This window comes from Xylocopa sonorina, chromosome 2 (genome assembly GCF_050948175.1).
Source record: "Xylocopa sonorina isolate GNS202 chromosome 2, iyXylSono1_principal, whole genome shotgun sequence".
In the NCBI taxonomy this organism is placed as follows: Eukaryota; Metazoa; Arthropoda; class Insecta; order Hymenoptera; family Apidae; genus Xylocopa; species Xylocopa sonorina.
This window is the reverse complement of record NC_135194.1, coordinates 13,453,585-13,481,543: the sequence shown is the minus strand read 5'-3', so window position 1 is coordinate 13,481,543 and position 27,959 is coordinate 13,453,585. Positions and strand designations below refer to the sequence as shown.

Below are 27,959 nucleotides of genomic sequence, written 5' to 3'. Positions count from 1 at the left end.
TCATCGTTCGGGAAATTAAGCCCTGACTCTTATTCTTCCTCCCCTCTTGTTCTGCTTCTATCTTGGCACCCTAGCCTCTAGATTGAACCAAGTTCCGTCTTTAGCCGTGGATGACGCCACCTCACGCGCAAGAAATTCTCTGTACGTTCTCTTTCGCAAGTCTGACACGGAAAAGACGGCAAACGGCATCAGGGTGTACGAATATACCGCGCGAAACGTTGAATTACTAACAGGTTCAAGACACGATGTACCACAAATTCGTACATAATCGCTAAATTTCATCCCTCGCACCGATCAGTCGCCTCGTCAGTCAACAGTTCGTCAGGGTGTCGTATAAAAATTGAACGAACCAATTCGTTTCTGACAATTTTTATTAAATAACGCTCCTCACTGGGCCGCAGCACCGTGCAGCGCAAGAAAAAAAAAAACCGTGGACGATAAAAACTAATCATTACCAAGTAGTAATATTATGTATAATTTACACGCAATCTAACTCGGATGATGTCGACGCCAACGCGAAGCGATCGAACCAGCTCGAATTCCTCCTCGTCTCGATCGACTGGCCGCGTTTCCGTCTTCGCGTGCTCCTCGAGCCTCCAACCACCGATCGGCGCCGTTAATACGCGTCGGTGCATGGTTGCACCGCGTCGTCCGCGCACAAACACGATCTGCCACCCTGGCCGTTCGGCAGACACAGTTGCTCCTTGTTACACCTTCCGTTCTCCACTTGACAGACGTTGGTCACTGTCGCAGAGGGGAAGCGATAACCTCTTTACGATTAATTCGATCAACCAACCGATATTGGGGTGGCGATTAAACGAAGTGGGGGTGTTCGAGCGGTTTTATTAACACTTTTGAAAGGGACGATCAATTTGATTTGGGATGGACTGGCGGGAACGATGACATAAAATTTGATTTACCTCTCGGGCACGTCTCAGGAACGGCGACTATTCCGTATAATTTATCGTTTCCTCCCGGTGGTACCGGTATGGCCTGCATCCTGTCCCCGCTGCTCCTCGTGGCGACTTCGATTTTGTGACTACGACGGTAAATAACGGATGATTTAAATATCCACGAGACCGCGTGGCTCTGCGCCGTTCGATTTCCCTAACACGCTGTAGTCCCGCCCGTTTAAGCTTTAGTATCTCGTAAACTGTTTTACTGGCCGCCTAATCGCGTCCAAAGTACGCCGACCGGGTTATTGTTCGAATATCGAGTCGCTACGCGGACTGTATTTCGCGTTTCGAAACGGGCGTTAATGCACTCCCGTTTCAAGCCAGTAGGACCGTGTAATTGCAATAAACTGTTGAATGGAACCGGTGATATCAATTACGAATTTCGTTAAATATCGTAGCAGTTCGAGGGTGCTCGGGTGTAACCCGCGGCGAATTCGAGCAAATGGAGGGTTCGTTAAACGCGAAAAGGGCCGTCGTTGCTGGCTGAATGGTGTTTTATCGACAACTTACGTGCGCCAGTCGGTCCAATAATAATTCTGCTGCGAGATCGCGAGACTGAACGGATAGGAGAGCTCGTTGGCGACCACGTTAACCTTCCTGGTGTCGATCTCGATGCAGCCTGCGAGCGATTATGAAAAATAGGAATGACGACAGGGGGTTGGAGTTTGTCGGGTTACGGACGATCGTCAGCGGGGGCTTTTATTAGCGGAGCAAAATTTCACGGCGTATTTACTTATCGTGTAAGTCCCGGCGTCCGTCCAGCACAGCTCGTCGGTCGCCCAATCGATGCTCAATGAATTCGGTAATTTCACGTAATCCCCTTGAAGGAAGATTGCGCGGCCGGTGCCGTCCTCGTTCGCCCACTCCAATTTCGGCGCAGCGCGATTCCAGTCGGACCAGAATATCTTCCTGGAAACGATCAGAATTCCCTCAGATCGGCGAACTCTTAAAATGTTCTTGGCTGTCTTTCTCGACTAAGCCAAAAAACCGTGGCTCACCCCCGATACGGATGTACGGCTATCCCTCTAGGATTGACCAGTCCGTCCGAGACGAGCACCTTCCGTTTCTTCGTCTCGAGATTGGCCACCTCGATGCTCTTCTTGTCCGTCCAGAAAATATTTCTCGAGACCCAATCAACCGCCAGTCCCTCGGGTGAGCCGACGTTCAACAGGATCGTCTCCGCCATCGATCCGTTGTACGTTAACTCGATTATTCGATTACCTGGGAGAATAAATCTCGTCTAGACAGTGGCACCCTCGCGGAGAAGATTGGCTGGTGATCAACGCGACGTGAAATCACCGCGGAAACAATTTTACCGTTGATGTCGCTGGTGTACGCCTTCCCGTTCGCGCAGTCGATGTCTATGGCGATCGCCATCTGCTTGTAGTCGATGTGGATCGGTCCGCCTGGGTTCTCCAGCGTTGGCGCGAATGGTATCCGAAGCGTGGACATTCCGCGGTTCACCAGCAGGAAGTTGGTCTCGTGTTTGGGCCTGGGCTTGCACTCGACCCCGTCCCCAGCGTACCCTTCGTTGCAGACGCAGGCGAACTGGTTCTCACCAGTGGCGACGCACGTAGCGTTTGGCGAGCAAAGCGTTTGGTCGTGACTGCAGGAGGATTGAGGCTGGCACGTGTACCCGTCCCCGTAAAAGCCCTGAAAACGGCCAGATTTCTACACCATCGCACTCTCCTGCATCCGTTTCGCGCAAACGTTTGCACGGGCCTCGTTAAGGAACAAGGCTGCCCAATAAACTATCGTCCGTGATCAGGTTTCGTATCGTTCGAGTTAAACGAGAACCCTGTGTTTCTGTGTCTCGTCGATATCGCTTTCGACCGTTAGCGCCTCTGAAGAAGGGGGAACTACTCGCGTCTACTGATCAATGACGGTCTTTTGTCACTACTGCGATTTCATCTGGCTACGCGACGCGTCTGATTCCGTTTAGGGTCAAAAATTCGGATCGACGAGTTACGTACCGGGATACAGACGCAGGCGAAATTCTTGGTAGTCTGATTGTAGCTGCAGACCGCGTTCCTGTCGCAATTGTAGCAACCGATATGGTCCTCGACGCAATGGTGGATACCATCGCCACGGTATCCCGCGAAGCAGAGGCACTCGTAGCCACCCTTGCCGTCCGACGCGCACTGCGCGTTCGCGTGGCACATGGACGGGTTCGTGGAACAGTCGGACACCACGCAACGGCCGTCCACCATGCTGAATCCTGGATTACACGTGCACTCGTACCGTGAGCTAGCCGGATTGTAGAAGCATTGTTCCTTCTCCGAGCAGTTCGCGTTGCTCTTGCACTCGTCTGCGTTACAGCGAGCGTTTTCGTTATAGCAAAATCCGTGGTAACTTTCTCGACGATCAGATGCTATGTAAAATAGGAACGATTATACAACCGATTGGGGCGCAAGTGGTCCCGTCACCCTCGAATCCTGGATTGCACACGCACTTGGCTTGGGACTCCTCTTGCTGGCAGGACGCGTTCGGGTCGCAGATGTCCACGTTGAAACAGGACACCTCTGCTCCCTCGGGCAAAACAGGGCTCGTTTATTTCGCTCGCGTCGACGGACGGAAGACCGGTATGATCGATCGTATGCAAATGAACGTACCTGTTTTTACGCACTCCGTACCGTCGCCCTCGAAACCGGTGTTGCAGAAGCACCAGTAGTCCCCGATGCTCGGCACGTAGATGCATTGGGCGTCCGGATGACACGTTTTGCAGGATACTGGACAGAAGCGCGCGCAATTATGATAATGCTTTAACCTGGCGTCGCGTAATTGCTACCGCGATCCGCGTTCGAACGGTCCGCGAGAGCGTTTTTGCGGGTCGACGCGCGGATCGCGTTTGGAAACCTTTTTAAGAGTCCATTGAAAGTGGTACTGGTCAATAACAGACGTTTTCAAGGACCGTAATAAGTTCCATGTGAAGTAAAGAGAGAGAGAAAAGAAAAGGATAAAAGCGTAGAGCCAATGCGAAAAGTATTGTTAATGGGCGGACCCAAAGTTAGCAGTAGCAAAGCGGGGTATCGTACGGTGTACTCCTGATGGACCCATCGTTTCGTGGTTGTATCCGGGCCGTGGCACGCAAATCTCCTCCGAATGCTCGTAATCGTATCCCCAGGGGCATATGCACTGGTCTTCGTAGCATTGCGGGACTGGGCGTGCCGATACTAGAACGCACCATGCAGACCGATTCGACGCTGTCGGTTAGTGATCGTCGCAAATCACAGGAGACAATTATAATCGTAGTTCATGCTACACCGCCTCGACACTCGATCGCCTGTACACTCTACGTGCGATTAGTTTTCATGCGCTGTTCCAATGCACGTTAATCCTTCGAGAACTGAACGAACGTCCAATTTACCATTTCTGTCTTAACGTGTGGCACGAGAGCCGTCTACGCGTGTTGTACGAACGTTCGTGTCTGTCTGTCTGTCAGACGCGGTAATCTTTAATCTTCTCTTCCAATAAAAAAAAAAAAACTGTTTCGCCTGCTTTTCTAAAGACACGAACCAACCAACGTTCGCGCCACTTTCCTATCCCCGATTGTTTTCTCTCAGAGGATCGAAAGTTCCGAGTTTACGAGTGACTCGAGACTCGCGTGCTATCCAAGATCGTTCCCGTGCAGCATTAACTGTCGCGAGTTCTCGAAGCCACGGACAATAGAATTGTAGCGGCAAACGATCCGGACGAAGTCGAACGTCCCAAGCTCGCACGAGCGTCTCCTTTAATCTGTACTTACGGCTCGGATCGTAGTCGACGGTCCTGGCTTCTTCTTCGAGGCGGATGCATTCGTTGTTCTGGAATTCCCAGCCGGATGGGCAGCGGCAGGATCCATTCACGCATTCCGGTCTACCCGTCTCGTCCCGGTAGCACGTGTAACCGTCGCCTAGAAACGATCGTGACCATTGGCACGGAAGTCGATCCAAAGTTTCGCTCGCAAATCGCACGCAATCAGAGCCTGGCCAAATTGGGTAAGAACATTTGGACGATCGCCTTGGCTCCATTTCGGTTCGACTCTTACCTTGGAATCTCTCGAATGTAATTCTTGAATTGCAAAGGTAGCTACTCTTTTAGTGGTCCGAGTGATCGGGATTAAAAATAGGAGGTTCAGTAAAAAAGTAACTTCTCGCTATTCGAAATAAGATGGCTAGTGCGTTGCACGCTGAATCGTCCGATAAATCATTCGAAAGCTCTTACCAGTGAAACCTGGCAAGCAGACGCACACGTAACTCTGGTTCATCGAGTCGAACTTGCAGGCACCGTTCTCCGAACAGTTACCCTCAGTATCGCAGGAACCTGCAACGATTCGCTAGCTAGTACTGGCTGAACAAACTTTGGAAAAGTATCGCCAGATAAGATGGTGAACATTCTCACCGCGTGTCGGGGTAGTCTGAGGGTAGCAGCCCTGTTCAGTGTCCACGTATCCAGGCAGGCACATGCAAGTGGGCACGTCCTCGATCATCACGCAGTGCTCGTAATTGTCGCATCTCGTGTTCTCGCACGAAAAAACCACTATATTTTCAACAGACGATGATGCATCGGTTACTAGCCGTTCGTAAAGCAGACTTGGTCCGAAGATATCGATTTTTCAGCCGACTAGACGACCCGTGCGGTTATCAGAGCACGGTACAGCTTTGTCTGTTGGTAAAATAGCACGAACTTACTCTCGCAGACTCTACCGTCCCCGGAGAATCCTGGCCTGCACTGACAAGTGTGGCTGCCTTCTTGGTTGATGCATTGCGCGTTGCGGGAGCACATGTGGTTTCCCGCGGTACACTCGTTCACGTCCACGCAGGTCGCGCTTCCGTCCTCCTCGTACAAGTACTGATAGCTGATCGCAAAAAGAGAACATTAAGAGACACAAAATTCACACAATCTCCTTTCTGTAAATTACAGACAGAAAGTCTTACCCAGGGTTACAGACACATTTGAAACTATCCCCGTCGACGGTGCAGTAGCTATGCTCGCTGCAAGTCTCCCTCCCCTGGATACAGGGGTCCTCCTCCTCGAGGGGTGCCACTTTCGTGTTCACCGCGATACGAATGATCCCTTCGGTCGCCTCGTAAGTGGTCACGTCCCTGAAGAACTTCAGTCGACTGGTATCGTCCTCCGGCTCGACGTCCAGATACGGGCACTCGTTGTAGAAGAACGTCTGGTCCACCGTGTAGCTGATCTCCCGTTCGCCGCCACCCTCGTTCACCTTGCAAACCCTCTCGCTGTGCGCGCGTATCACGCCAGCCTGCGCCCTCGTGTAAAGCTCGTCGTAGTCGCCGTAGTCGACACGAGCGTCCCTCGTCAACCGCGGCAGCGTACCTTTGATCTCGGCCTCCATCTTCACCTGGCCAAAGACATCCAGCCCGAGGTAATTGCTTCGTATAGTCACCTTGTCGCCGCTCGACGGGAACGTCAGCTCCGCCGTGTGATTGAACAAGCCCCCTGAATCGATCGCGTCGCAGGAGAATAGCTAGTGATTTTCATCGAGGAAGCCAGCGAGATGGGGATGAGGGGAAATTGTTATTACCCGTCAACTGATATCCGTTCTTCGTCTCGCTGATCGGTTTCGCGAACAGCCAGCCGATCACCCCGCCCAGATTCCGCAGCAGTTGAAAGCTGGCGCCAACCTCTTCCGGCACCCTCGACAAAGCAGTGTACGTACGGCTGTCCTTCGTCTGCACGTAACACTGCAGATCCCTCGCGGAGAACTCGACGTCGTTGATCGTCCCGGAAATGCGACCATTCACGCGCAACGGGATATCTGAAAGATGTTCGAGGAAACCCTTTCAAGCCTCTGTCGTCGATTCGTAAACGATGATATTTGCGGCTAGCTGGGAATGTATTCCCCTGTTCAAAGGGCCTCCCTCCGCGAGGGCGTCGTTTACGAGGCCAGCCTCTCTCTCTCTCTCTCTCGTGATCTATGAATAGATCAGAGGGACCGTTGCTCGAACGGTTTTCGCGACACTCGTCGCCCGTTCCGGGAGGGACGAGTCGGTCGAAAGTGCGGAGGCCCCTTGAAAGAGAATTTTTATGCACCGTGGCCACATCAAAGGGGACGTAACCCGGGGATAATTGGAGGGCGGCCAGAGTTCCGACGACTCTCACCGTTCGGCTGGCAGGATTTCCCGTTTCCGAAGAATCCTTGCTTGCAGTGGCAACAGAAGCCCACCTCGTAGTCGACGCACGTCGCCTTGCTGTGGCAGCTGGTCGCTCCTGTCCTGCAATCGGCCACTTGGTTCGTCGCGCCGCTGTCTGACCGACGAACAAACACGATACAATTCTACCATCCCCTTATTTATCGAAAACAAAGACATTCGAGAACTTAGAATTCACCTCTGACATGATCGGGAACCTTCACGTCCTCGTCGTCGGCGATCGGTCCGACTTGGAACAACCACTGTCCAGGTCTGTCCACGTTCGTTCGCCTGCAGGACAATAGAATATAATTTGTATATAATAAATAGCTAATCGACTCGTGACTCACTTGTCGATGTTCTGAATCTGATCCGTCCCAGAACCCTTCAGCGTGTACATTCTTCCTTCGCTCATCAACCCTGCCTGCGCCTTCGCGTCTGGCAGTCCATTGGGGTGCGATTCACCCTGGATCCACTGTATCCCATTCTCCGGGTAGAGGAACTCGACGTAGGAATGCGTGCCGTTCGAAGAGATCGCCACTTGGTACGTGTTCACCTGAAGGGTGTCGAGCCGCGTTAGGCGGGAACAAGAATAGAACGATCTGAATTCAGTTTGGCACGCTCGACTCACCTTGTCGCTTTTCCCGCTGTAATAACCAACGTCCACCCACGTGGCGATGAACACGTGAGTCGGTATGAAGTCACCAGCGTCCGTGAACGCGGAACGGATCACTCCACCGGCCCTGGCGAGCACTTCCGGCGCGTCTGTCTCGCCGTAGTACACTCTTCCTGAGCCTCTGATATCGACGTGCGTGTAGAGTGGCGCGATAACCGGATGGTCCAACGGGAACGGGATGTTGAAGAACCTCTGCATGGCCATGGCGAACGAGAGGACGCCATTTCCGTTCACCTGCGACGCGCGATGAAGTAACCTCATGAAAAAGCTGTCTGACTGGCGCGGGCCAAGGGAAAATTCGACGGCCGTTTCTCTCTAATTAAGAGTTCCATTACGCGAACGATCTTACGGTAGTCGCTGGCGAACTTTCTTTATCCCATTCGATCTAATCGAGGGAGAACATTTTCACGACGGTTTTATCTAAATTCTACCTGAAAGTAACTCTGATATACCGTAGAAGAAGATCGTTCGGAAGTTTACGAGCCTCTACGAAGCCCAGCCTGAGGGTAGAAATTTGCATATCTAGATTCGCTCTTGGAACGAGGAACGCTGGAGGGCGAGGAGGATCGAGAAAAGTGTTCGATAATCCCCGATCGTAATTCAGGTGCGCGTCCCCGGGGATTTCTGATCGATTCGTACGCGTTTCGCACGGCGGAATTGGTCGATGACGCAACGGATGGTCTGGTGCGCGCCACCAAGAGTCATTCACCCGGGTGCGCGCGTTCGTTCTAACGAGGCTGAGGCGTTTGGAGAAGACACGGATTCAGAGTCAGGCTGCTCAGCTGGACACCGCGTGTCTGCGAGCGCAGACGTCGTTTCGTCAATTGGCTAAACTGAAAGGCGCGCGCGTTGCTCCATATTCGCCCCATAGTCGCCACGGGGGCGCACCGTACTCGCCGTTCGAATTAAACCTTCGCTGAAACACTATTTTTGCTTTCCCGCGAACGATTCCGCCGACGCGGCTGCTGTACGCGCGCGGCCTACTTCGTCGCGTATTTTTGGGTCAGCGGGATTTGGAAATGGGGTCTCTAGACGTCTGCGAGTATTCCTGTCCGCGAGGGGTTTTTTAGCCAGTCGATTTTGCCCTCCGCGAAGATCAAAGGGAACTTAAAGGAGAAAAACTTCATTTCACAGCGATAAACGGGCAGAATTCCAGTTACTCTAAAGGGTTGCGCTCGCTGAAGGCTCGCTAAAATCGTACGAGTACAGCATCGACGCTGTACCAACCGGAAATAGCCATCCAGTCGATTATTTCCTAGCTCGTTACGTTTGCGAGGCGAAGCTCGAAATAGCGCAAGTACGAAACGAAGATGGACGACAGGGAGTCGGGCGAAAGGAAACTCGGAAGCGACGGTTCACAGGCAACGACCCTGGCTGGCTAACCGGCGAAGTTTAACCGACGACAACCGAATTCCGGCCTGGTTTTCAGCCGCTCCCACGCTCCTGTTTCTGGTCCCGAACTTTGCGCCGATTGTTCGACGCTGGTATTGTTTTCATGGCGGACGCTAATACCGCGGGCGCCGCATTGAATTTAACACCCTAGTCGCGCGCATCGTTCAACGAGCGACCTGGTCACGAGAATTGACACGAATTAGATCAACCAGGCTATTGTTCTTTTCGTCACGCCACCGAGCAACAGTTGAATTCGTCCCGTCGATTTCTGACGGTACGCGTTTCGTGTTCCAACGCGATGGAGAACGAATCGCCGCTCTGAGATCTTTGGAATCGCTTTTTCCATTGGAATATAAATTTAGGTATTTTCTATGGAGAAAAAGGAGGAAGGTGTTACTAAGCCCTCGACCAAGAGAGATGGATTTTACTTTATATCTCGACTTAACGTCCGTTCCTTAAATTAGAATGTCTAGAGTTCTTCTTCTATTAGAACGTAAATTTAGATCTTTTTCACAAAGTCGAGAGGGAAGTCGTTACTCAACTCAGATCTAAGAAACAAACGATCGGTCTACATTAAACAGAGACGATGGGATACCAGTTACTTTTACCCAAAAAATTCTTCTACTTTGGTCCCCACAGACACGGTACGCCTAATAAACATGTCTGAGATACATGCTGCGACGCCTTTATTACAAACAATGGTCTCTTTCAACCGGTCCCCTGGCGCTTTTGACGACCGCGCGTAAATCACGATCAGCGCTCGAGGTTCTACTTTTCACTGCCGCCAATTTCGCGCCGGTCGAATCTGGCTAAAAAAAAGGGGATGGAAGGTGAACAGACGGGAAAGGAGCGAAGAGAAAAGAGTTCGAAGCCACGTCTCCGTAATTATTCCGATCGATCGAGCTTTTCTCTCCTTTTAATCCCAGCCTCGATCGATAGCAATCGGCACGGATTAGTCATTTCCGATTAGGCGATTTTACGCGCGATAATTACGAGGGCGCCGGCAAACCGGGATCACCGATAATCGATGGAAGGTCCGAGAGTGGCTATCGATCGCGTCTCTGTCGACCACAGTGTCGTGAAAAATTCTTCTTCTTCGACTAGCTACGAATATTTCTCGTTCGTTTAAAATTGATTAAATAGATGGGTATCGATTAATTTAGCGTGGAATATTTCGCAACCCTTTCGTTCAGTTACCTTTGGTGCGCTGATTTGAAATTTGTCGACGTCGAAAAAAAAAATCTGACAGCAAACCACGTTTCAGACTGACAGGAAAATACCAGCGTCACCAGGTGAGCTCGTAAACTTTTTCACGGCACTGTATCCCGTCCCGACTTCGGTTTATCCTCCGTTCCCGCTCCGCTCCTCCCCTCGTTCCGTGCTGGGACGTTTTGACAGCGGCGCGTTCCAGGAGGATCGTAGCCGGGCTCCCGCTATCTCGTTCGGGGCTATCGCTCGGGTCGTAGGTCACAGCTGAGCCGATGACACACACGCACACACGTAATCCCCGGTAATCGTGAACGCGAGGGAAAACGGTGAAAATAGATAGGGACTCGCTGGTAGTAATACGTGGAAACCGTCTTACTCGCCGATTCTCTTCCTGATGTCACCGATTATCGCGGTTCGCGCGATAAACGGCGGCGACTCCAGCGGGGTAACCGAGTGTAACGCGACGCCGCTCCCTATCAGTGGTAATGGCATTTATTCGTAATTGGAAATGTACACGATCGAACGATCAGTCCTATTTTTTTTTATCTACGCTCGTAAATACGTTCGTCGACGTTCTCTCTGCTTTAGAGAAAAGAGAGAGAGAGAGGTTTCCCTCAAATTTTCTTCGTCTCCCCATTTCTCTCAGTTTCTCTCTTTCGTATTTGGCTGTTCATTATTATCGGGGCAAAGGGTTCTCGGTTCGATTATTCGTGTTTGGCTCGGGAAAACAGCGCTCTAATGAGACGAAGGGCGGTCAACTCGGCCACCCTCGAATCGCGAAAGAAATTAAAAGGGAAAGGAGATCGCTGTGCGGTGGAAAACCGCAGCCCCAACGGGGGTTCAATTAGCCGGGCAAACAACAAGCGCGACTGCGTTAAACACCGAGTTCGTGCTCGTTTAAACTTTCGAAACTCGATCGTTTCGCGGGACACTTCGCCGGTGAAGGGGTTGTTGCGAGCGTCCGCGAGTCGATCTCGCGCGAAACGAAATTCTCGTTCGTCGACCGCGCTTCGAACTCCGTATTTTCGCCGCCGTATCGAGCAACGTCGAAGCCGAGCAGCACTTTTTCCAGAGACACGAGGTGGACGATGCGGACAGCACGCGCTAACGCAATCGTATAATCGGCCGCAATCATTTTGATGACTGCGAATCGTCGACGATAAGCGACGAAATAGAGATGATTGTCGTGTAGGCAGCGGCTCTAAGTAGACCGTCGCGTATGTATCGCGGCTAGTATCTGTGTCAATCAAACCGGCGGAGTGCCTAAACCCGGGTCTGCATGCCAAACATCCGTCGTCTCCGCTTCCTCGAGAAGATTGCGCGCCGTCGTGGCATCTGCGTCGCGTGTCGTCGAACGAATTGTCGAACCCCGCGTGGGAGGGCTGGAAGGCGTTTCGATCCGCGACGCGACGTCGTTAACCAGCCTGGTTAATTAGCCACACCTCTTCCCGAAACTGGCCTCAGTTAAACGACGGTTGACGTTCGTGGTGACCGGGTACGAGGAGCCTCTCGTTATTGCTGGTAATTTAATTAGCCACGAATTTTTCAACCGAGCCTAATTGGCCTTCGCTGGATGACCAGTTCGAAGAATCGCGAGAATTTCGCAACGCCGTCGAGCTGTTCCTCCTACAAATCGTCTGGTAACTAATGTGGGAAAGCGTCAAGGCTAATTGGCCGCGTTTACAATCGTAAATCGTCCGTCGCATTAACGTCCGTCTGGATGCAAATCTGCCGGGACCGTTTCCGATACCATTCGTTTAGCCAGATCGTATCGTCCGCGGACGAAGCACGCGGAAGCCAACAGGTATACCGAGCCGCTCCTCTCCGTGCGCTCGCCTCGTCCAGATGAATTTCCGCGAAATAACCGCGTAATGGCTCCGCAGTTTCCCGCGCGATGAATCAAAACGTTCATCGGATCGCGCTTACGTGCTTTAATTATTTAATTACCCTCGTTCTTACATTGTTCCGCGGAGAATTTCCGCGTCGTATTTTTCCTCTTTCTTTTTTCTCGTCCGCTTGTCCAGATACCAGCAGATTTATCGCGGCTCCTCTGCACTCTTGCGCAACGGGGTGGGCTAATTAAATATTTATCTGATGCCCGGCTCGGTGGTTAATTAACCGTGGTGGTGAGCGCGAGACGAGACTCGCTTCCAGGTCCCGAGCTAGACGGATCCGGAACGATTTATGGTGGCTCGATTTTACTTATCGAGACCGCGACTTGATGAATGAAGACACGAACGCTTCCACGCGTATCTTCTCTGCGATCGAGGACTCCGTTTCTCGACTGGTTCGTCGAGGCTGCTGAGTATAAAGCTTCCTTCGCTCAACGGTTGATTCGACGGACGCGTGGCCCTGGCGCCGAAACGCAGGCGCCATCACGATAATGCGACCGTGATTCGGTACGGTGATCGCGTTATCGAGCGTGTCGATGAATGGAGCGGTGTACTACGGAGCCTGAATCGCCGTCGTGCACGTGCTCGACGTAGTAGAGCGTGTGTACCGTGCGATGAATTAAGCTACGAGATCGTAGGTACGAGAGACGCACGAACGATCGGTTACGTGTATGTAACACATGCCTCCGTGTCTCTAAACGAGCCTGGTAACGTGGAAAGTTTTCGTTTCTCTGGCTGCGAGAGATTTCTATGAAAATGAGAATCACGATTTGCATGCGAATGCTTTAACGTTCTCCTCGCGAGACTCAGAGACGTTCGACCAAGACGAAGGATTCTTCTCCCTCGTTAATTAACCTTGTTCAATTCGCGCGTTCGAGCCCAGAAGATGGTATTATAGTTTTCCGATTCTACCTTAGATGATTATCGTCTACGCAACGTTCTTAGTATCAACGAAGGACATCTTATTAACGAAGTTAGTTGGTCGGCCGTAAATGGGCTCCAACAGCGTGACCAGTCACGGATACGTAATTACCACGGTCTCGATCGCCTGTTTTCCTACGCGCGACTTTTTACGCGGAGATGAAAACAGATGACGCCACGCGGGCTCGCATGAGATCATACACCTTGGCTCGGCTGGATCAATTAGAACGAAGATACCTACGTTACGTGCAGACTGCACGGGGACGGGGGTGTACGTGCCGCGGAGCGAACGTTCATTCACGCTGCGTACGCGCGACGCCGTGAATCGGTTCGTGGAAACCGTGAGATCACCAGCAAGGACTCCTCTAATCTGACAGAGTACACTGGCTGTTTGCCTTCTCTGACTCAATACGATTCACTGTTTTCCCGAAATCTTCGCGGCTTATCGTTTCCCCGGCTCGAACAGTGACCAGACGCGAGTCGTTGTCTCTTGTACCCGATTTTTCCTGGTGTCTAACTTTCCGCGAGTCCAGCTCGCCTTATCGCGAGCCCCTCTCGAGCTTCGCGATGGGGCGAGTTCTGCTAACGAGTGACGAGATCGCGACGAGTATTAGCAATGGGTTCGCGCATCCTTGGCGAACGCCTCGACTGGATCTGTTTTTCAAATAACGTTACGCACCAGCGATGTTATCTAGCATAATACGTTTTTTCCGTGCACTATTGAACTCACGCGAAATACGCTGCGTAAATATCTGCGTTTCGGTTCCGCTGCACGGCTCGAGCATCGTTTGCATCTAGAAGATCCGTATTCGCTCGAACCTCATCTCCGTTGCTCGCAAACATCCATTGGAGTTTGCAGACGCGTTTGGAATCGGTGAACGCGCGTCGAAGACGATTCCATCTTGTTGGCGGTGGGTGTCGCGCAACCGATCGCAGGGAGCGCCGCGAAGAAGGAACCCGTGCGACGACCCAGCTGCAATTAAGCGATTGCGCGCCGGCTGCGGCCGATTGACCGTCATCGTGGACAATGAATTCGTGTCACGCCAGAAGATGACGACAGATTAGACCACGAGTCGAATTAAGGGGATGACCGAACGTTTCTGGCTTTCCATCGTTTCGCGCGAATTAATATTAACGAAAGGAATTACACAATCGCCGCCGACCGTCCCGAGGCTGTCTCCTTCGTTCTTTTTTTTTCTTCTCCCCCCCGCGTTCTCTTCGAATACTCGCGCGACCGGCTGTTTCGAAACGAGCTGGCGTTTTCCCGGCGCGCGACACGATGTTTGTTGTATTTACACGAGGGAAGAAGAGACCGGTCTCCCGTCGCAACGCGCAAACAGTGGTCCTAATTTAAAACATTAAATAAACGATTCCTCGCGTTGCGCGCGCCCAACCCTCGCGGAGCGAGTAAACAGCGACACGCGCTTGCCCGTGTTTACACAGTTTCGCGCGCTCCAAAGGGTTGGCCGACGCCCCGATGGCCCCCGGGTGCCCTCTCCGCGGTCCTCACCCCTCGATCCCGCTGTTTCGACCGTGTATTTTTATGAGCGCCGAAATTAAACGGGTCCGACGGAAAACCGCGACGACCGCCCTCGCTCCGGGTAAAAATAACGATTTTTCTGCTGAATCGCGTACCTTTCCATCCAGTTTTAAAAATAGACCCGCTCTCTCCACTCGACGTTTCGTGCAATCAAATATACCGACAATCCGACGGGATCATCGTCGATAACGACTATCGTTTACATGCAACCAAACTCCCCTACCATCCTCTGCACTCTTAAAAAATATCTACGATTCAGAGTTACTCGTGAGACATTCGAACTTTCTTCGTCTAAGGAAGATATACATTTTCGAAGAGGTACAAAAATTTCGCGAGCGTCGTGAAACGTCTGCGTGGTAGTGAAACGATCGAAATCATCCCCCAGACGTTCCCAAAGAAACGATTAACAACGGTAGACTGTTCGTCGCCACTCGTCCGTCGGTTTACTCACGAATATAGAGTTGAAGGTCTGGTCGTAGAACACGATGGGTGTCTTCAGCGTCGCTTCCGCGGACATGAGCCACCCGTTCGGGTCCGTCTGGAGGATCGACACCCCTGGCGTCAGGTACGGGTAGAGCTCGTTCTTGTGCAGGGCGGCGGCGAAGGGCGCGAGCAGGGCCAGCGCAAGGGCTGGCCACGACACGCTGAGATGACGCGCGCGACGAGTCATTCTCTCTCTCGGACTGCCTTCACGGTACTGTCGATCGGCACGGCCGCGACAACCAGTCGTTCTCTCTCGCCGCCCCCTAATCGCCTTTGCCCGCCGCGCCGTCCTCTCTTCTTTCGTACGAACGTATGAAACGCGGAGCGGCCGCTCTTCTCGCTGCTCTCTCCCGGTTGCCGCCGATAATTTTGTGCCCGGGGACCCCCTCCCCGACGAGGCCTGGCCAGCTCGTCTTCGTGGATCGCTCGACTCTTCCTCGCGAGGGCTCGCGCGAGCATCGCCGCGTTCTTCGTCGATGCCTGCCGCTACCAGTCGACGTACGCCTCGCGATTTCGATTTTTAACCCTCTCAGCGAGGGGTTGCTCGAGCGAGCGATCGAGCAGGACACTGTCGACGATCGTACGGAATATTGCTGGCAGAATTGTCAGATTCCTGTATTCTTCCTGAGTTTGGGTATCGTGAAGGGATTGATAGGTTGGTTCGTTTCATTCATTTCATTCACTTGTTTACGGACTTCACGATCGTCTGGGATATGTATACGTGTCGATATTTGTTCGTATCATTGGTGAGTAGTGTAGGAACGATCGGCTGCGTGGTCGAGTTCCACGAAACAATGTCGCGGGTATCAATGATATTCACAATGGTCGATTGTCGTAACCCTATCCCCGGCGAGGAGTTTCAATTGCGTCGTTTTTCCTCTTTTTCTCACGGCCAATTAACCATACCAATTTCCTCCGAGCAGCGCGATCGCGCTGCTCTAACGCTCGCGTTCTCCGGAGGGACCAGGCTAGAGCAGAGGTTACGCCGCGTCTATTTTTATTCGCGCTAGGAGTTATCCGTTATCTGTTGCGCGTGATGCAAATGAATCAGCGCCGCGCGATTGATTCAATTGCACCTTCGGCCTGTCATGCGTCCGGCCAAGGTCCGCGCGGATTACGCGGCCGGATATCAGCGCGAGCTTTTTTTAAAGGATTTAATTGCGGCAATAATCCGCGGAATAATTCGCGGGGAGCCTTGCAATTGGTCTCCAAGGTCGCTCTAATCCGTACCCACATCGAACGATCGTAAAGATCCAGCGATTATTGTCCAATCTGAGTCCCCCGATCCAACACCTCCTTCAACGAGAATTCGTTCCACGAGCAGTGCGACTCAGCCGCTTTTCGTTGCTCCAGTCAATTTCATCTCCAAATCAACGCGATTATTTTCCTCTCCCTGAAATGATTCGTTCCGTTGACATTCGAAAGTTTAATTAAGCCAGACAGGAAGCACATAAAGCCGCTTAAAATTCAATTCATGGTAGAAGAGAGTGAAAACACGGCGCACAATCCAACCTTGGTACTATTCTCAGAACGGTCTCAATGTTACGGTCTCATAGTCGCACGAATATAATTCACGTGAATTAATTAGCTCCATCGTTCCGATAGGAACACGGCGCGCGATTATACCCTGGATCCCGTTTGGCTTGAATTCCCCTTCGAAACACCCTTCGCTCGCAACTTCCAAGAGTGTCCCGCGCGAACCCCTCCAAAACTGGGACGGAAGTCTCTCAGAAGGCAGAGATCCAGCGAGATCGCTGTTCCTCTTCCGCGTCATTAGCTCGCTTCCGCGTGGCCCATCCGTTCCACCTCTAATTACGTCCTTACCTGCACCGCGTCCCATTCAATCGTGCCGTTTTCGTCGTGCCGCGGTCGTACGCGCGTGGGTGTCGCGCCTCGGGAGCATTGTCCCCCGTGACGGCTCACCACGTCTAGAGAATTTATAAAAATACCCCCGGCTAGTCTAATTATTAATAAGGAGGCGTCGCGTAATGCGGTTTATACTTGGCTCGAGCGTAGCAGCCGCGTCGTAGATTCCCACAGGCTCGTTTCCTAGAATTTCCGAGCGAAACGCGTGAAAAATCATCTGATCTCCGACTTTGTCGCCCTAACTCTTAGGAACGACGCCACTTTTGCCCGGCTATACATACGTCGCGAACCGTGGTCCTGGCACACAACGGCTCGCAGCATGATCCAATAAATTGTCCGTGGAATTCCACGCCGGAGCCCGCTCCGTCCCTCATCCCCGTTTCCTCTCTTTCGTCACGAACCGAACTGGAATTCGTCGGGGTAAAGAACGGCAGGGAGGAGAGGGCGGTGAGAGAGAGAGAAAAACTCGTCGATCCAGATTTGGGTGAAGAAGTTTGCGACCGCGACCTGAAACCGTTCGCCCCCTGTACACGTTGTAAATTGATCTTTATTACAAGAAATTACATGACTAATTTGTACATATAAAATATAAATATGGTACAAGTACTATGGTACAGTAGACGCGTGTGTGTGTTTGTTGTGTCGTGTGTGCACGTGTACGTGTGTGTCAGTGTGTACCTGTATTTTTTTTTTTTTTTTTTTTTAGATAATGGCGTGTGTGCTCGATGTCGTTCGCTTATCACGAGCGGGATGATGCGCGAGGGTCGGTTAATCCTTAATTGCTACGGCGCTATCGGCGTCGATGCGGACGAGCCACGTTTGTCGCGTGCGTACCACCCGAGGCGGTTCGACGCCGCGTCGAATTACGCGCGAGCGTCACGCGGATGCAACGCGAGCGCATTTCAGACGAGAAACACCTATGAAACGCGCTCGTCCGCGCCGACCCTTCGAATACCTGTCCATCCAAGAGCAAAACCATAGCGATTCGCATCCGATTCTCTGGCTATGGTCCTGCTTCGAGACGGCCACACGTATCATTACCCGTTGAATCGTTTACTAGTCGTATTTCACGGTAGACGGAGTGGCGCGTTTCCCCTATAACTCGAACGTAAAACGGGACGAAGGGACACGGGGAGGGTTAAAGTAAGCTGCGATCGTGGCTGATCCGGGAATTCGGTCTAGCTGCGTTACTTCGTTCTGGAGCGGCGTCACCCTCGATAACAGAAGGAGGATGAGGAGGAGGAACGCGGCAGCTGGAAGGCATCGTCGGGAATAAGGAGATCGTCGTGCTGATCGCGGTCTCGAGTCGGTCGCAGGACGAGAGAGTCCGGGCCAGAGAATAGGGAAACCGAACCGGAAAGGAAGGCAAGGAACCGTGAATATCGCGCGGAGGACGACGATCGAGGTAAAGATCGATCATGTACGCGTTGTGCTCGGGCAGTGGCGGGGCAAGAACAGTCTCTAACAAACACGGACGAATACAGCGTACGGGTTTCGTTTAACAACGGACAACGACACAGGAATCTTGGCTTTTACGATCGATCGGCCCGGTAGCTTCGAGAACGAGTCTCTGCCAACTAAACGGGGATCGACGGTTCTACGTTGCTCGGTAGGCGAGCTCGCGAATCGCGCAGCCCTTCACGCGATCGATTATCCGAATCGTCTGGTCTATAGGTACCGTCGAACTGTAAGTAGGCGGGGTGCGATTTCGAAGGAAGATTGAAGGAGAACAGTATTGGCAGTGGCGAGTGATCTGACGATGTCTATAGACGCAGGAATACCTGGGTATTCTGTACTTAAAAAGTGGTTAAGCTCTTGGATTGGCAGTGCGACGTTGATTGTCGAGGACTGCGCGATAATTAAGACGGAGAGAGCGAATCGGCGGAGATATCGGTGGTCCTCGCAAGTTTTCGTCCGTGGACTCGCCACGGTTCGAATCGGAAGGCTGGAATCTCTCTATTTCTACCACGCATTACTGGCATATTCCCGATTTATTTTCATCCCGTCTATTTCCATTCTCCGCGGGTCCACGCTCCGCACGCCCACGTCATGCCTCTGCGCGTGATTCTCGCGTTCGAACTTCGCGTGCACCCCATTATCCCCCGTGCCTCCCTCTCTACGCCTTCGGTGCTCGCGTACCAAGCAACACAGGTTTACGAATACGTTCACCGTGTGAAGAACGTAACACACACATACACACACACTTTCTCTCTCTCTCTCTCTCTTTATCTCTCTTTCTCTCCCTTGCAGCGTCTTCTCGGTTACTTTCGCGCTCGCTCGTTATCACGTCCCTTTCGTTCGCTTCCTTTCTCTCGCGCACGCATACTTTATCTTCCTCTCTCTCTCATTCTCGGTTCTCTCATCTTCGCCTCTAAAAAGTGAATTACAGAGCCCTACGAAGTGCGGTAACTGTTGATAACGATTAAAGCTACGATAACTATTCATGAATTAACGTGCGTGCATTAAATACAATGGCTACGCGACGCGTTTCATCGCCGCTTCTTCATTTTCGCCGTACGAAAGGATCCTCTTCATCGTTTATTTGGCAGTGGGCGCCACACGGTGACCACTGTTCCTTCGCAGCGCTACTCTCTTCGATCTCGCGTTAGCCGCTGCTCCCGTTCCGTACCCTCGAGTTCGACGTGATTCTAATTTCGGTATCGCACCAACGGGTACCCCCTATTATCACCGGTTTCTCTGTTTTTCTCGTGTCAGAGGCATTCTTCGATACACGATCCTCGATTCGACCAAGCACGCACGGCACTCCGGTACGCTGCGATAACTGTCCTCGATGCTGGTCGTTCGTCTCTGAACCCAGCTGACTATTTGCTCTAGCTATCTCGTCGCTGTTCTCGAAGCCTGGCCCATTATCTGACCCACGATGCAGTCTTTGGAACAGGCACGGGCAAACTTCGCCTTTTTCTCCGTAGTCGACAATAATGTGTGCGACAAAATCGTACTTCCGTCGAGTGTTCACAGCAAAGTTTGCCTTCATACCTGCTCCAGTGCCTTTCCGACGTATTCGTATCCGTATCCGGGCCAGCGACCCCATGAATTTTTGCCTAATCGTAAGAATTGAGTCCTCTCGACGTTCGATCGGTAGAAAAAATGCAGCACCAACTCGCACGCTAAAATTATGTTCGAGTAAACAAGTCGCGCGTCTCGAACAGCACGGAGATGACCGTAAACCCTTCACCCGGTGCACCGAGACGCGTGAAACGTCTCGCGGCGCGAGGGACACCCCCGGTTTCGCGAACACGCGGGATCAAAGCGTTCGATGAAAGCTTCCATACGATCGATTATTACACGTGCGTAACAATGGCGACGACGATCACGAATACGACTAAATTAGTCATTTAACAACTATTGGACGGAGTCGAGCGACATCGTGACGACTTCCGGATACTCTCCCCCACATCTCTCACCCACGCTCCCTACCATCACCGACCTCGCTCGTCTCGTTTCTGTTTCTCGTTTCCATTCTCCCTTTATACTATATAAATCGTTCACGTGTAGCGATTCGTTGGCGATCAGCACGCGGTGGTGCGCGCTGATCCGAGTCTAGGTTAGGTGATCCGAATACCAGACGGCGTGTCCGCCTGCCGCGGACACGAGTCGAAGCAAGTGATCAGGAGGACGTGGCTCTTGCACGCCTCCACGCGCTTCTGCAAGATCCACGTCTCCGCTTCGAGGGCCTCCAGGAACGACGGGTCTCGCCAGTCCATGCTCTCTTCCACGTGAACTGCAATTAGAAAAATGAAACGTTTCAAATATCTACCCTCGTTTGCTCTTTGAATTCTAAAAAGAATACTGTGTAATAACAACAGAAAATACTCACGGTCGTAGCTCCAGCGGGCGTCGGGCACCATCAGGCGCCTCTTGGCGTCGCGCAGCTCGAGCCTAAGAAGGCGCTGCCGTAGTCGCAGGCTGTGTATCCTGGACATCGTGCCACGTGGATCCGAGCGCAACCGCGCGCGTCTGTCCAGGATGTCCACGTCCTCGCTTGTGTACGCGAGTATCCCCGGGACCGCGGACGGCGCTGCTGGCAGATGGGCCCGGCACTGGGCCCGTGACCGGTGCCCGCACTCTGCCGCCCGCTGTTCCACCGCTGAAACACCCGCACAACGTCGAGGTTAGAACCCCCAGCGCGCCACCTGAGGAGAACCACCGTACGGAGGGACCATTTTAGAGGGTTGCACCATATCGTTTCACCGGCGATCTTCACCAGCTGCTCTCTGTCTACGTGTCTTTTGTGCAATCGTCGGACGTTACGCGTGTACGCATGCAATTCTCTTCTCTTTTCAGGGTTTACATACGGGGGTTATACACTTTTCGGCTGGATTTTACGCTACGTAATGCTGTACAAAGTTTCTCGTGGTGAATGACAGTTTCGATAGAGAATTAAATAGCATGCAGCTACACCGTGGAAAAGGGGAAGATGGATGGAAGTGTGCATGCGATATTGATCAATCTCTCGAGAACGCGAGCGTCGAGTAAATTTCTCCATCGGTTGATTAGAACGTTCCTCTAGGACTCCACGCTCTCGTCTCGATGGTGTATATTTAAGTTCACTCGCGAAACGTTTCTCGACGAGATCGATAAAAGTAACGCGGGGTAGATAAAAGTAGCGCGGACAAATATCAACTACCTTGGTGCTCTTGGAGAGCGCCGGTCTGCCTGGACGAGTCGCTCGCGATGCTGCTCGTTTCGCTGTCCCTGACGATGCTGTCGTAGCCGGAACTTTCAGCGCGGTGCCTGGACAACGTGGCGGGCGAAAGTTTCGCCGCACGTGGCGTTGAATCCGCGCCGGAATCGTAGCCCTCTTTGTTCAACCCCAACGAGGAGCCAAGGCTTGTCATTTTCCGCTGTATTCGACCCGAGGACGGCGCTGGCGATGGAATGGACAATTGCAGCGGTGCTGTCGCTGCGAAAAAATCGATTCGTCAATCCTCGATGCTACTCCTTAAACCAGTTTCAATACAGAAACTTCAAAAAAAATTCTCACCTTGAACCTTGAGATCCTCCTCCATGTCCGACTTGCCAGTGACGGTCCTCTCAGACCTCTCAGCAGCCGTGAACAACTTCTTCGCCTCGACGTACTCCTCCTCCGGGTCTGAACCGGAAGCGCCGTTCCCCGGTAGCCTCTCCACCTCCTCCTTCAGATTCGGATTCGAGGCGCCGTCCGGATGCCTCAGACTAGAGATGTTGCAGTCGCCCAGCTTGCCGCAGTACCTCCTTGGACTGGCTATATGGGCGACGCTGTTCGGGTACCAATAAGAGGCTGTCGCTGGTCTGGTCATGCTCTGACGGCAGTTGTCGCAGAACTTCTCCTGGTCAGACTTGCCAGCGATGTACGCCGGCTCGCTGTAGATGCTGCCGTGGTTGCTCGCGTTGTCGTTGAACATCACGTCCGACAGGGACAGGGACTGACACCGCGACGGCGGACGGAAGACTGGGGCGGCTGGAATTTGTCCTGCGTTAATGTCATACTTGTTGTAGACCTGTTGCCTGGTGGCTGACAGTGGCGTTTCGATACTCGAACGGACTCGTGTCTCGATGCTCTCTCCTATCGACGAGATTGTCGATGACGCGCGGAGGAAGCATCGAGTTACGAGTCCCTCTCCTTGTCTCGACCAAGTGCGGGGGGAAACTTACATGGAGCTTCTCTGACGTTCGAGGAGTTCTCCCTCTGGTAGGTGACCGAGTTGGAGACGTTGGCCAGCGCCAGTTTGCTTTGATAGAGCTCGTGGAGCCGCGCCAATTGGTCGAACTTGTGTCTGGTCTCTTGCTCGAGGAAGTCCTCGTGGTCGAAGTACGGCCTTGGTAGGAGGCCAGCACCGACCGGCGGTGGATACTGAGGTCTGTATCGTTCCGTGTCCGACATCACCGACATCGAGTCTGGAAATTGATGCGTGGTTTTTTTCTGCGAGTTCGCTGGCGAATTGGACGCTGCTCGCTCGTCGATACGAGCGAAGACAGCGTAAAGGGTAAAGAGGGAGGAAAAGGAGAAGCGCATTTAGCTGAAAGCTGCTTCTTTCGAGCGCGGTTCGAAGACGGAAAGTATTGACGAGTAATTATATCGAGCCGCTTCCAATCTGTCTCCCCAACCCCACACTCTATCTTTCTCTCCTCTATCGTTACAATCCTCGAGCTGTCTCCTCTCTCTCTCTCTCCCTCTATCCCGCAATATGATTGTTTTCCATCGAGCGCGCTATTATCGAGCCAGGAGGATCTAAGAATCGGCTCTCCCGGCGAACAATCTTCGAAGCCTTCCGTTCGAGTGCTCTTACGGGGAGGAGGGACGAGGAGCAGGCCGGAAGAGCCGCGCTATAAACGTCGCGAAAAATTGTCGAGGAGGATTCTAAATATTTCCACCCTTGTAATACCCTGCGATCCGGGTATACTGCTGAAAGGTGATTTGATACTTCACGTGGAGGGGAGGGGATCAGAGAAATGTGCCCGTTTACTTACCAGTGAACGTCGAGACCACCGTGAGATTCTCTTGGCTGAGAATTCTCAGTGGGTGCTCCTCCTGATCGCTCTCGGGTAAAGGATTCTCCCCCATGCACATCGCTATGTCCTCCTCCGTCACCTGGAGGCAGGAGTCCTGCATGGGGACTGGTTCCAGATCCTCGACTTCCACGATCTCTAGGATCTCGTCCTCGGAAGACAACGAGTGCCTAGAGGGCAGCACGATGTCGTTGTGCGACAAATTCAAGCTCTCCATCGAGACCTCTCTGCTGACACCGTTACTCAGCGGCTCGATGAGAGGTAACGGCGGGGGTACCACGATCTCCTCGTCGTCGTCCTCGTCCTCCTGAAGATCCAGCTTCCCCTTCTCCACGCTGTCGTCCATGACAGGGCTGGCTGTTAGATCCAGGCCCGAGTCCGTGTTAGACTTAACGTTCAACAGATTCAACTTGACACCCAGTTTCTCGGTGATGTCCTCGATCTCGTTCGCCTTCAAACTGTCGCTGTCCACCGTCGACAACGAAGTGTCGTCGTCGTCCATGCCGCCGCACGTTTTGAACGTGGTCAGTTCCTTAAACTGCGACGACTGCCCGGACATCTTCGAGGATTCCATCCTAACCGCGGCGTGCCTGTTCTTCAGGATCTGAGACGACTGGTTCTCCACCCACTTCCTGATCATGCTCTTCTTGTGGCTGTCCATGAACCCGTAGCCAGACGAGGAATGCTGCTGAGCGTGCAGCTGCAAGGTAGGTGGACCGGTCAATTGCATCGGTCCATCCACCCAGGTCTCCCTCTTGTGATGAGGATCCTTCAACATGTGCCTGGCCTCCGCCACCTTCGACTTGGAGATCCTCGGCCCGTCTATCCACTGCTCGTCCGACCCGCCACTTGGCGCAGCCACTGGAATCTTACTTCCAGGCGAATCGTTCGCTTTCGACGCGGATATCTTGGTCGACGAGATCTTCCTAGCTGGACTGGCCTTTGGAGTAGCCGTGTGCGCAGGCGAGGTCTGCTTCGAGGCCGTTTGCGTCATGGTTTTGACCATTTTCGTGGGCTTGTGGATAGGACTACGCTCCTCAGGGATTCTGCAGGGTCTCTCAGCGGCTGATCCACGCAACACTCGACCCATGGCGCAGCGATTGTCTCCCGAGTTCAAACTGGGTATGTAAACCGGCGGATGCTCGCCGTCCGTCGCGTCGTCGGTGCTGGGACCCACGTAGATCACCGTGTCCGCGGACAAGTCGCTGGAGCTCGGATCGCACTCGCTGTTCTGTCTGGCGGCTTCCTCCCCGGAACTTCCGCCGCTGCCCGCGCCCTGCGTGCTGCCGCCCACGAACTTGATCTTCCGCCGCCTCATCCGGTGAATACGGGACGCCAGTTGCACGGTGGTTAGCGTCTCCATGTAGTGCTGCGCGTCTGGGGACACGTGGGCGATCATCGCCGCGTGACACGTCCACGAGCCGAGGCACTCCTTCAGTAATTGGGTTAGCTTGTGCTCCTTGTACGGCAGATGCTTCTGCCCGTTGAAGATCGCCAGGAGGATATTGCCGAGCCCGGACAAGGGGATCCCGCCAGAAGCCTTGCCGCGATCCGAATTGCCCAGGTCCATTAAATGGAGTCTGCTTCTGCCGCCGGCAACTGGGGAATTCAACGCAGAGAAATGTAGTCGATGCCTCGTTCGAAATCGACACGATCGTCGCGGAAAGCTCTCGAGCAGTCGAGGTATCTTTCGAAGACAAACATTTCTTAAGCAACCGTAGCGTCACTGTACTCCAGAAATTCATACGTGACGCAAGAAGAAGCAGCGTTCGAGACAACAGCGATCAATCTCGCGAACAATCGCTGGAAGCGCAGGGAAACGCTCACCTCCGCCCTTGCCGGCGACGCTGTACTGGTAGACGTGAAGGGTGTAGAGCATGTGCGCCCCGCCGTCTTCTCGTTGCCGTCCAGCGACCGCCGCGTCCAAATAGAAGGCTGCCCGTTCCGCGGTCGACGCGCGGAGCTCGCTGTGCTGTTGTAGCTGCAGGCTGCCGAACAGCGGGTCGTCCCTCAAGTACACAGCCGGCGACTGTTCTGAATCTGTGAACAAAGCCAGGGCGCAAATCACGTTACACGCGTCCCCCGTTACGCGCGCTCGCCGCGCTGGTAAATAAGAACGCGTGCCGTTGGACCTTCCACCGACACGGGAACACTATTAGCTTTATCGTTGGGGACGGCTGCCGGCGATTTCTTGCAGGGTTCGCTGGGTTCAGACGCTTTATAGGATTCGAGAGGGTGGAAACGTTGCGAAGTTTAAAAACGGGACACAAGCTTCCACTAATAATCCAGCGCGATAAACAAGAGCATCGTCGACTGTCGGTGGAACGGCGCGATTGCGCGCGGGGACGAAAATGGACTGTGCGCGTCGCGATTTAAAGGGAGAAGTCGCGTGTGTAGAGGGGCTGGGTGGTGCAAATGCGAAGTTACGAGGATGCAACAAACGCGGCTGGATTGTAAAGAAGAAATAAGAGGCGAGCGGATCGCAGCAACGCCCGTTGGCGTTTGATACTGTTATTTCCCGGGGAAAAATAACAACGCTGGTGGGCGGAGGGTACACGGCCGTGGTACAGGTGGACGGGGCAGGCGCGAGCGCGTAAATCGGCCGCGGAATATCCGCGGGACCGTCTCCGAGCTGAGTTACGACGTCGATAAAACGTCGAAAGATACGCGCCGCGGTTGTATCACGGCGCGTTATCGCGGATAACTATCGCGAAGTGGCGTGGTACACGGGTATGACCACGGCCGCGAACAATCAACGTAATGCGGGACGTGGTTGTAAATAGTGATCAAGCGTAAAAGCGCTGTCGCTGCGCTACTTTGCCAGTTTTCTAGACGCGCTACAACCTCCTCTACGTTCCTTCTCTCCACACGGATTTTTTTCGCGGTGTTTATCTCTCGCGAGAGACAGAGAGAGAGAGAGAGAAGAGAGAGAGGAACGTCATCCGTTACAAAGGACAGTTTCGATAGGATTTAATAGCCGCAACGTTTCTACTGCTGCGCGCAAACTTGCCGCGCGATGCATTTCGGCAAGCGGACCCCATTCGCAACCAGGGTTGTCACCTTCGCGTAATGCGAAACTCTGCGAGTGTCGTAAATTGTAGCCGGGAGATTTTAATAAAAAGCACAGGAAACAGAAGCGTCAGAAAAGAAGAAATAAAGGAACGCTAGAAAGGTGCATTTTTAATAAAACTTTGATGAATCTGATTGAATGTTACGCGACGATCGAAGAACCAGCAGGGTTCTCCAGGGGATAGATTTTTATTGCCGATGGTTCCTAGCTTGAGAAGACGTTTCGAAAGCTTTCTTAATAATACGCGCGCCATCTGATCGGCTCGTAAACCAGCGTGTTTTACGTAGACGCTCGTCGCTGACATATTGGCCGCATCCGAGAAGCTTTCAATGCCGAACCGACGGAGGAGAAAGGACCGTCGAGAGACAACGATCGTTATTATATGTCTATCGGTCCACTGACAAGGGGATCGTAAAAAGCCTGACCTCTTCTTTCCTCGCGACATCCTCGAGAAGATTGTGCCGTTCTGGGAACCTTCTGAAGATTAGAATTGCTCCGTCACCCGTCGTTAGGATTAATCCTAAATGGAGCACGGAGGCCCACTTTCATTAGAAAAGAGAAAACCAAGCGGAGCTAACGAAGCCAAAACGAGGTTCCCTCGCGCGGGTTGGTATTAATGCAGCAGAGGCGTGGCAATATCCATAAAAGGGACAGGAGAAAGTAATATTGTCGGCATCTGCGCCGCGTGACGGTGGTTCGCAACGACGAAAGAGCCGACCACCGCACGGGCTGCTTGGAACTCCGTGGAAATGAAACGGCGATCTTCCGCGAGAAGAACTCGCCGGAATATAGAGACGCCTTCCTCGAGGGGGACCCAGTTTGCCACCGTTCTTTCTCGTACACCCGTTATCTCGCGAAAGGTTCGAGCGCGTCGAATAAATCGCTTCTGGACGCGTTTCGAATACCATCGGGACTCGGACGATCCGGGAGACCCTCGAGGGTGAACCTGTCGGAGGGCGGTAAAAAAAATCTGTTTCCGCCTTTTCGAATGACCCGAGCCAACGGGACTGTTTTCCCAAATGCGTCGTGCGCGATCCTTAAAACGGTTACTATTCTTGCGGAGAAGAGGGTCTGAGAAGTTCCGCGCAAGGGCGGCGAACTATTAAAGGGGCTAAAAATAGAGCGAACGTTTCGGAATGTTCGAATGGTTTCGTGGTTCGAGTACAGAATGAGACGTGAGTGGTTATTTATTAGAGTAGAGAACGATGCTTCACTGGGGAAAACAGTAGAATTAACGAGAAAAATGTATCAAGTATTGCAGAAGAAGAACACCGAAAGCCTCGATCTTCTAGAATGCGATGCTCCTCAAC

The 27,959-nt window shown here is 52.8% G+C and overlaps 2 protein-coding genes across 4 annotated transcripts in view; both read right to left on the bottom strand.

The window, feature by feature from the left end:
• Positions 1 to 406: 406 nt before the first annotated feature.
• Positions 407 to 15,509, bottom strand: Ndg (Nidogen). The gene is made up of 21 exons (XM_076910164.1): positions 15,172 to 15,509; positions 7,722 to 8,000; positions 7,441 to 7,646; positions 7,290 to 7,381; positions 7,062 to 7,208; positions 6,484 to 6,717; positions 5,873 to 6,398; positions 5,627 to 5,793; positions 5,337 to 5,474; positions 5,160 to 5,258; positions 4,702 to 4,848; positions 3,992 to 4,129; positions 3,569 to 3,685; positions 3,356 to 3,478; positions 2,930 to 3,264; positions 2,273 to 2,609; positions 1,955 to 2,177; positions 1,690 to 1,865; positions 1,467 to 1,575; positions 921 to 1,039; positions 407 to 744 (listed from the first exon to the last, which is right to left on the bottom strand). The coding sequence occupies exons 1-21, from the start codon at positions 15,388 to 15,390 to the stop codon at positions 617 to 619; spliced, it is 4,059 nt and encodes a 1,352-aa protein (XP_076766279.1). The 5' UTR covers positions 15,391 to 15,509; the 3' UTR covers positions 407 to 616.
• A 5,062-nt stretch (positions 15,510 to 20,571) lies between these two features.
• Positions 20,572 to 27,959, bottom strand: part of LOC143433053 (uncharacterized) — a 272,042-nt gene continuing 264,654 nt past the window's right edge. For 2 of the 3 annotated variants that reach the window (XM_076910161.1, XM_076910163.1), the window contains 7 exons: positions 25,407 to 25,619; positions 23,541 to 25,178; positions 22,725 to 22,967; positions 22,075 to 22,530; positions 21,715 to 21,993; positions 20,908 to 21,177; positions 20,572 to 20,811 (listed from right to left, as the gene is read on the bottom strand). In XM_076910161.1, the coding sequence (XP_076766276.1) occupies positions 20,636 to 20,811; positions 20,908 to 21,177; positions 21,715 to 21,993; positions 22,075 to 22,530; positions 22,725 to 22,967; positions 23,541 to 25,178; positions 25,407 to 25,619 (3,275 nt within the window). In that variant the 3' untranslated portion in view covers positions 20,572 to 20,635. The remainder of the gene's footprint in view (positions 20,812 to 20,907; positions 21,178 to 21,714; positions 21,994 to 22,074; positions 22,531 to 22,724; positions 22,968 to 23,540; positions 25,179 to 25,406; positions 25,620 to 27,959) is intronic. The other variant, XM_076910162.1, reaches the window with a different exon arrangement.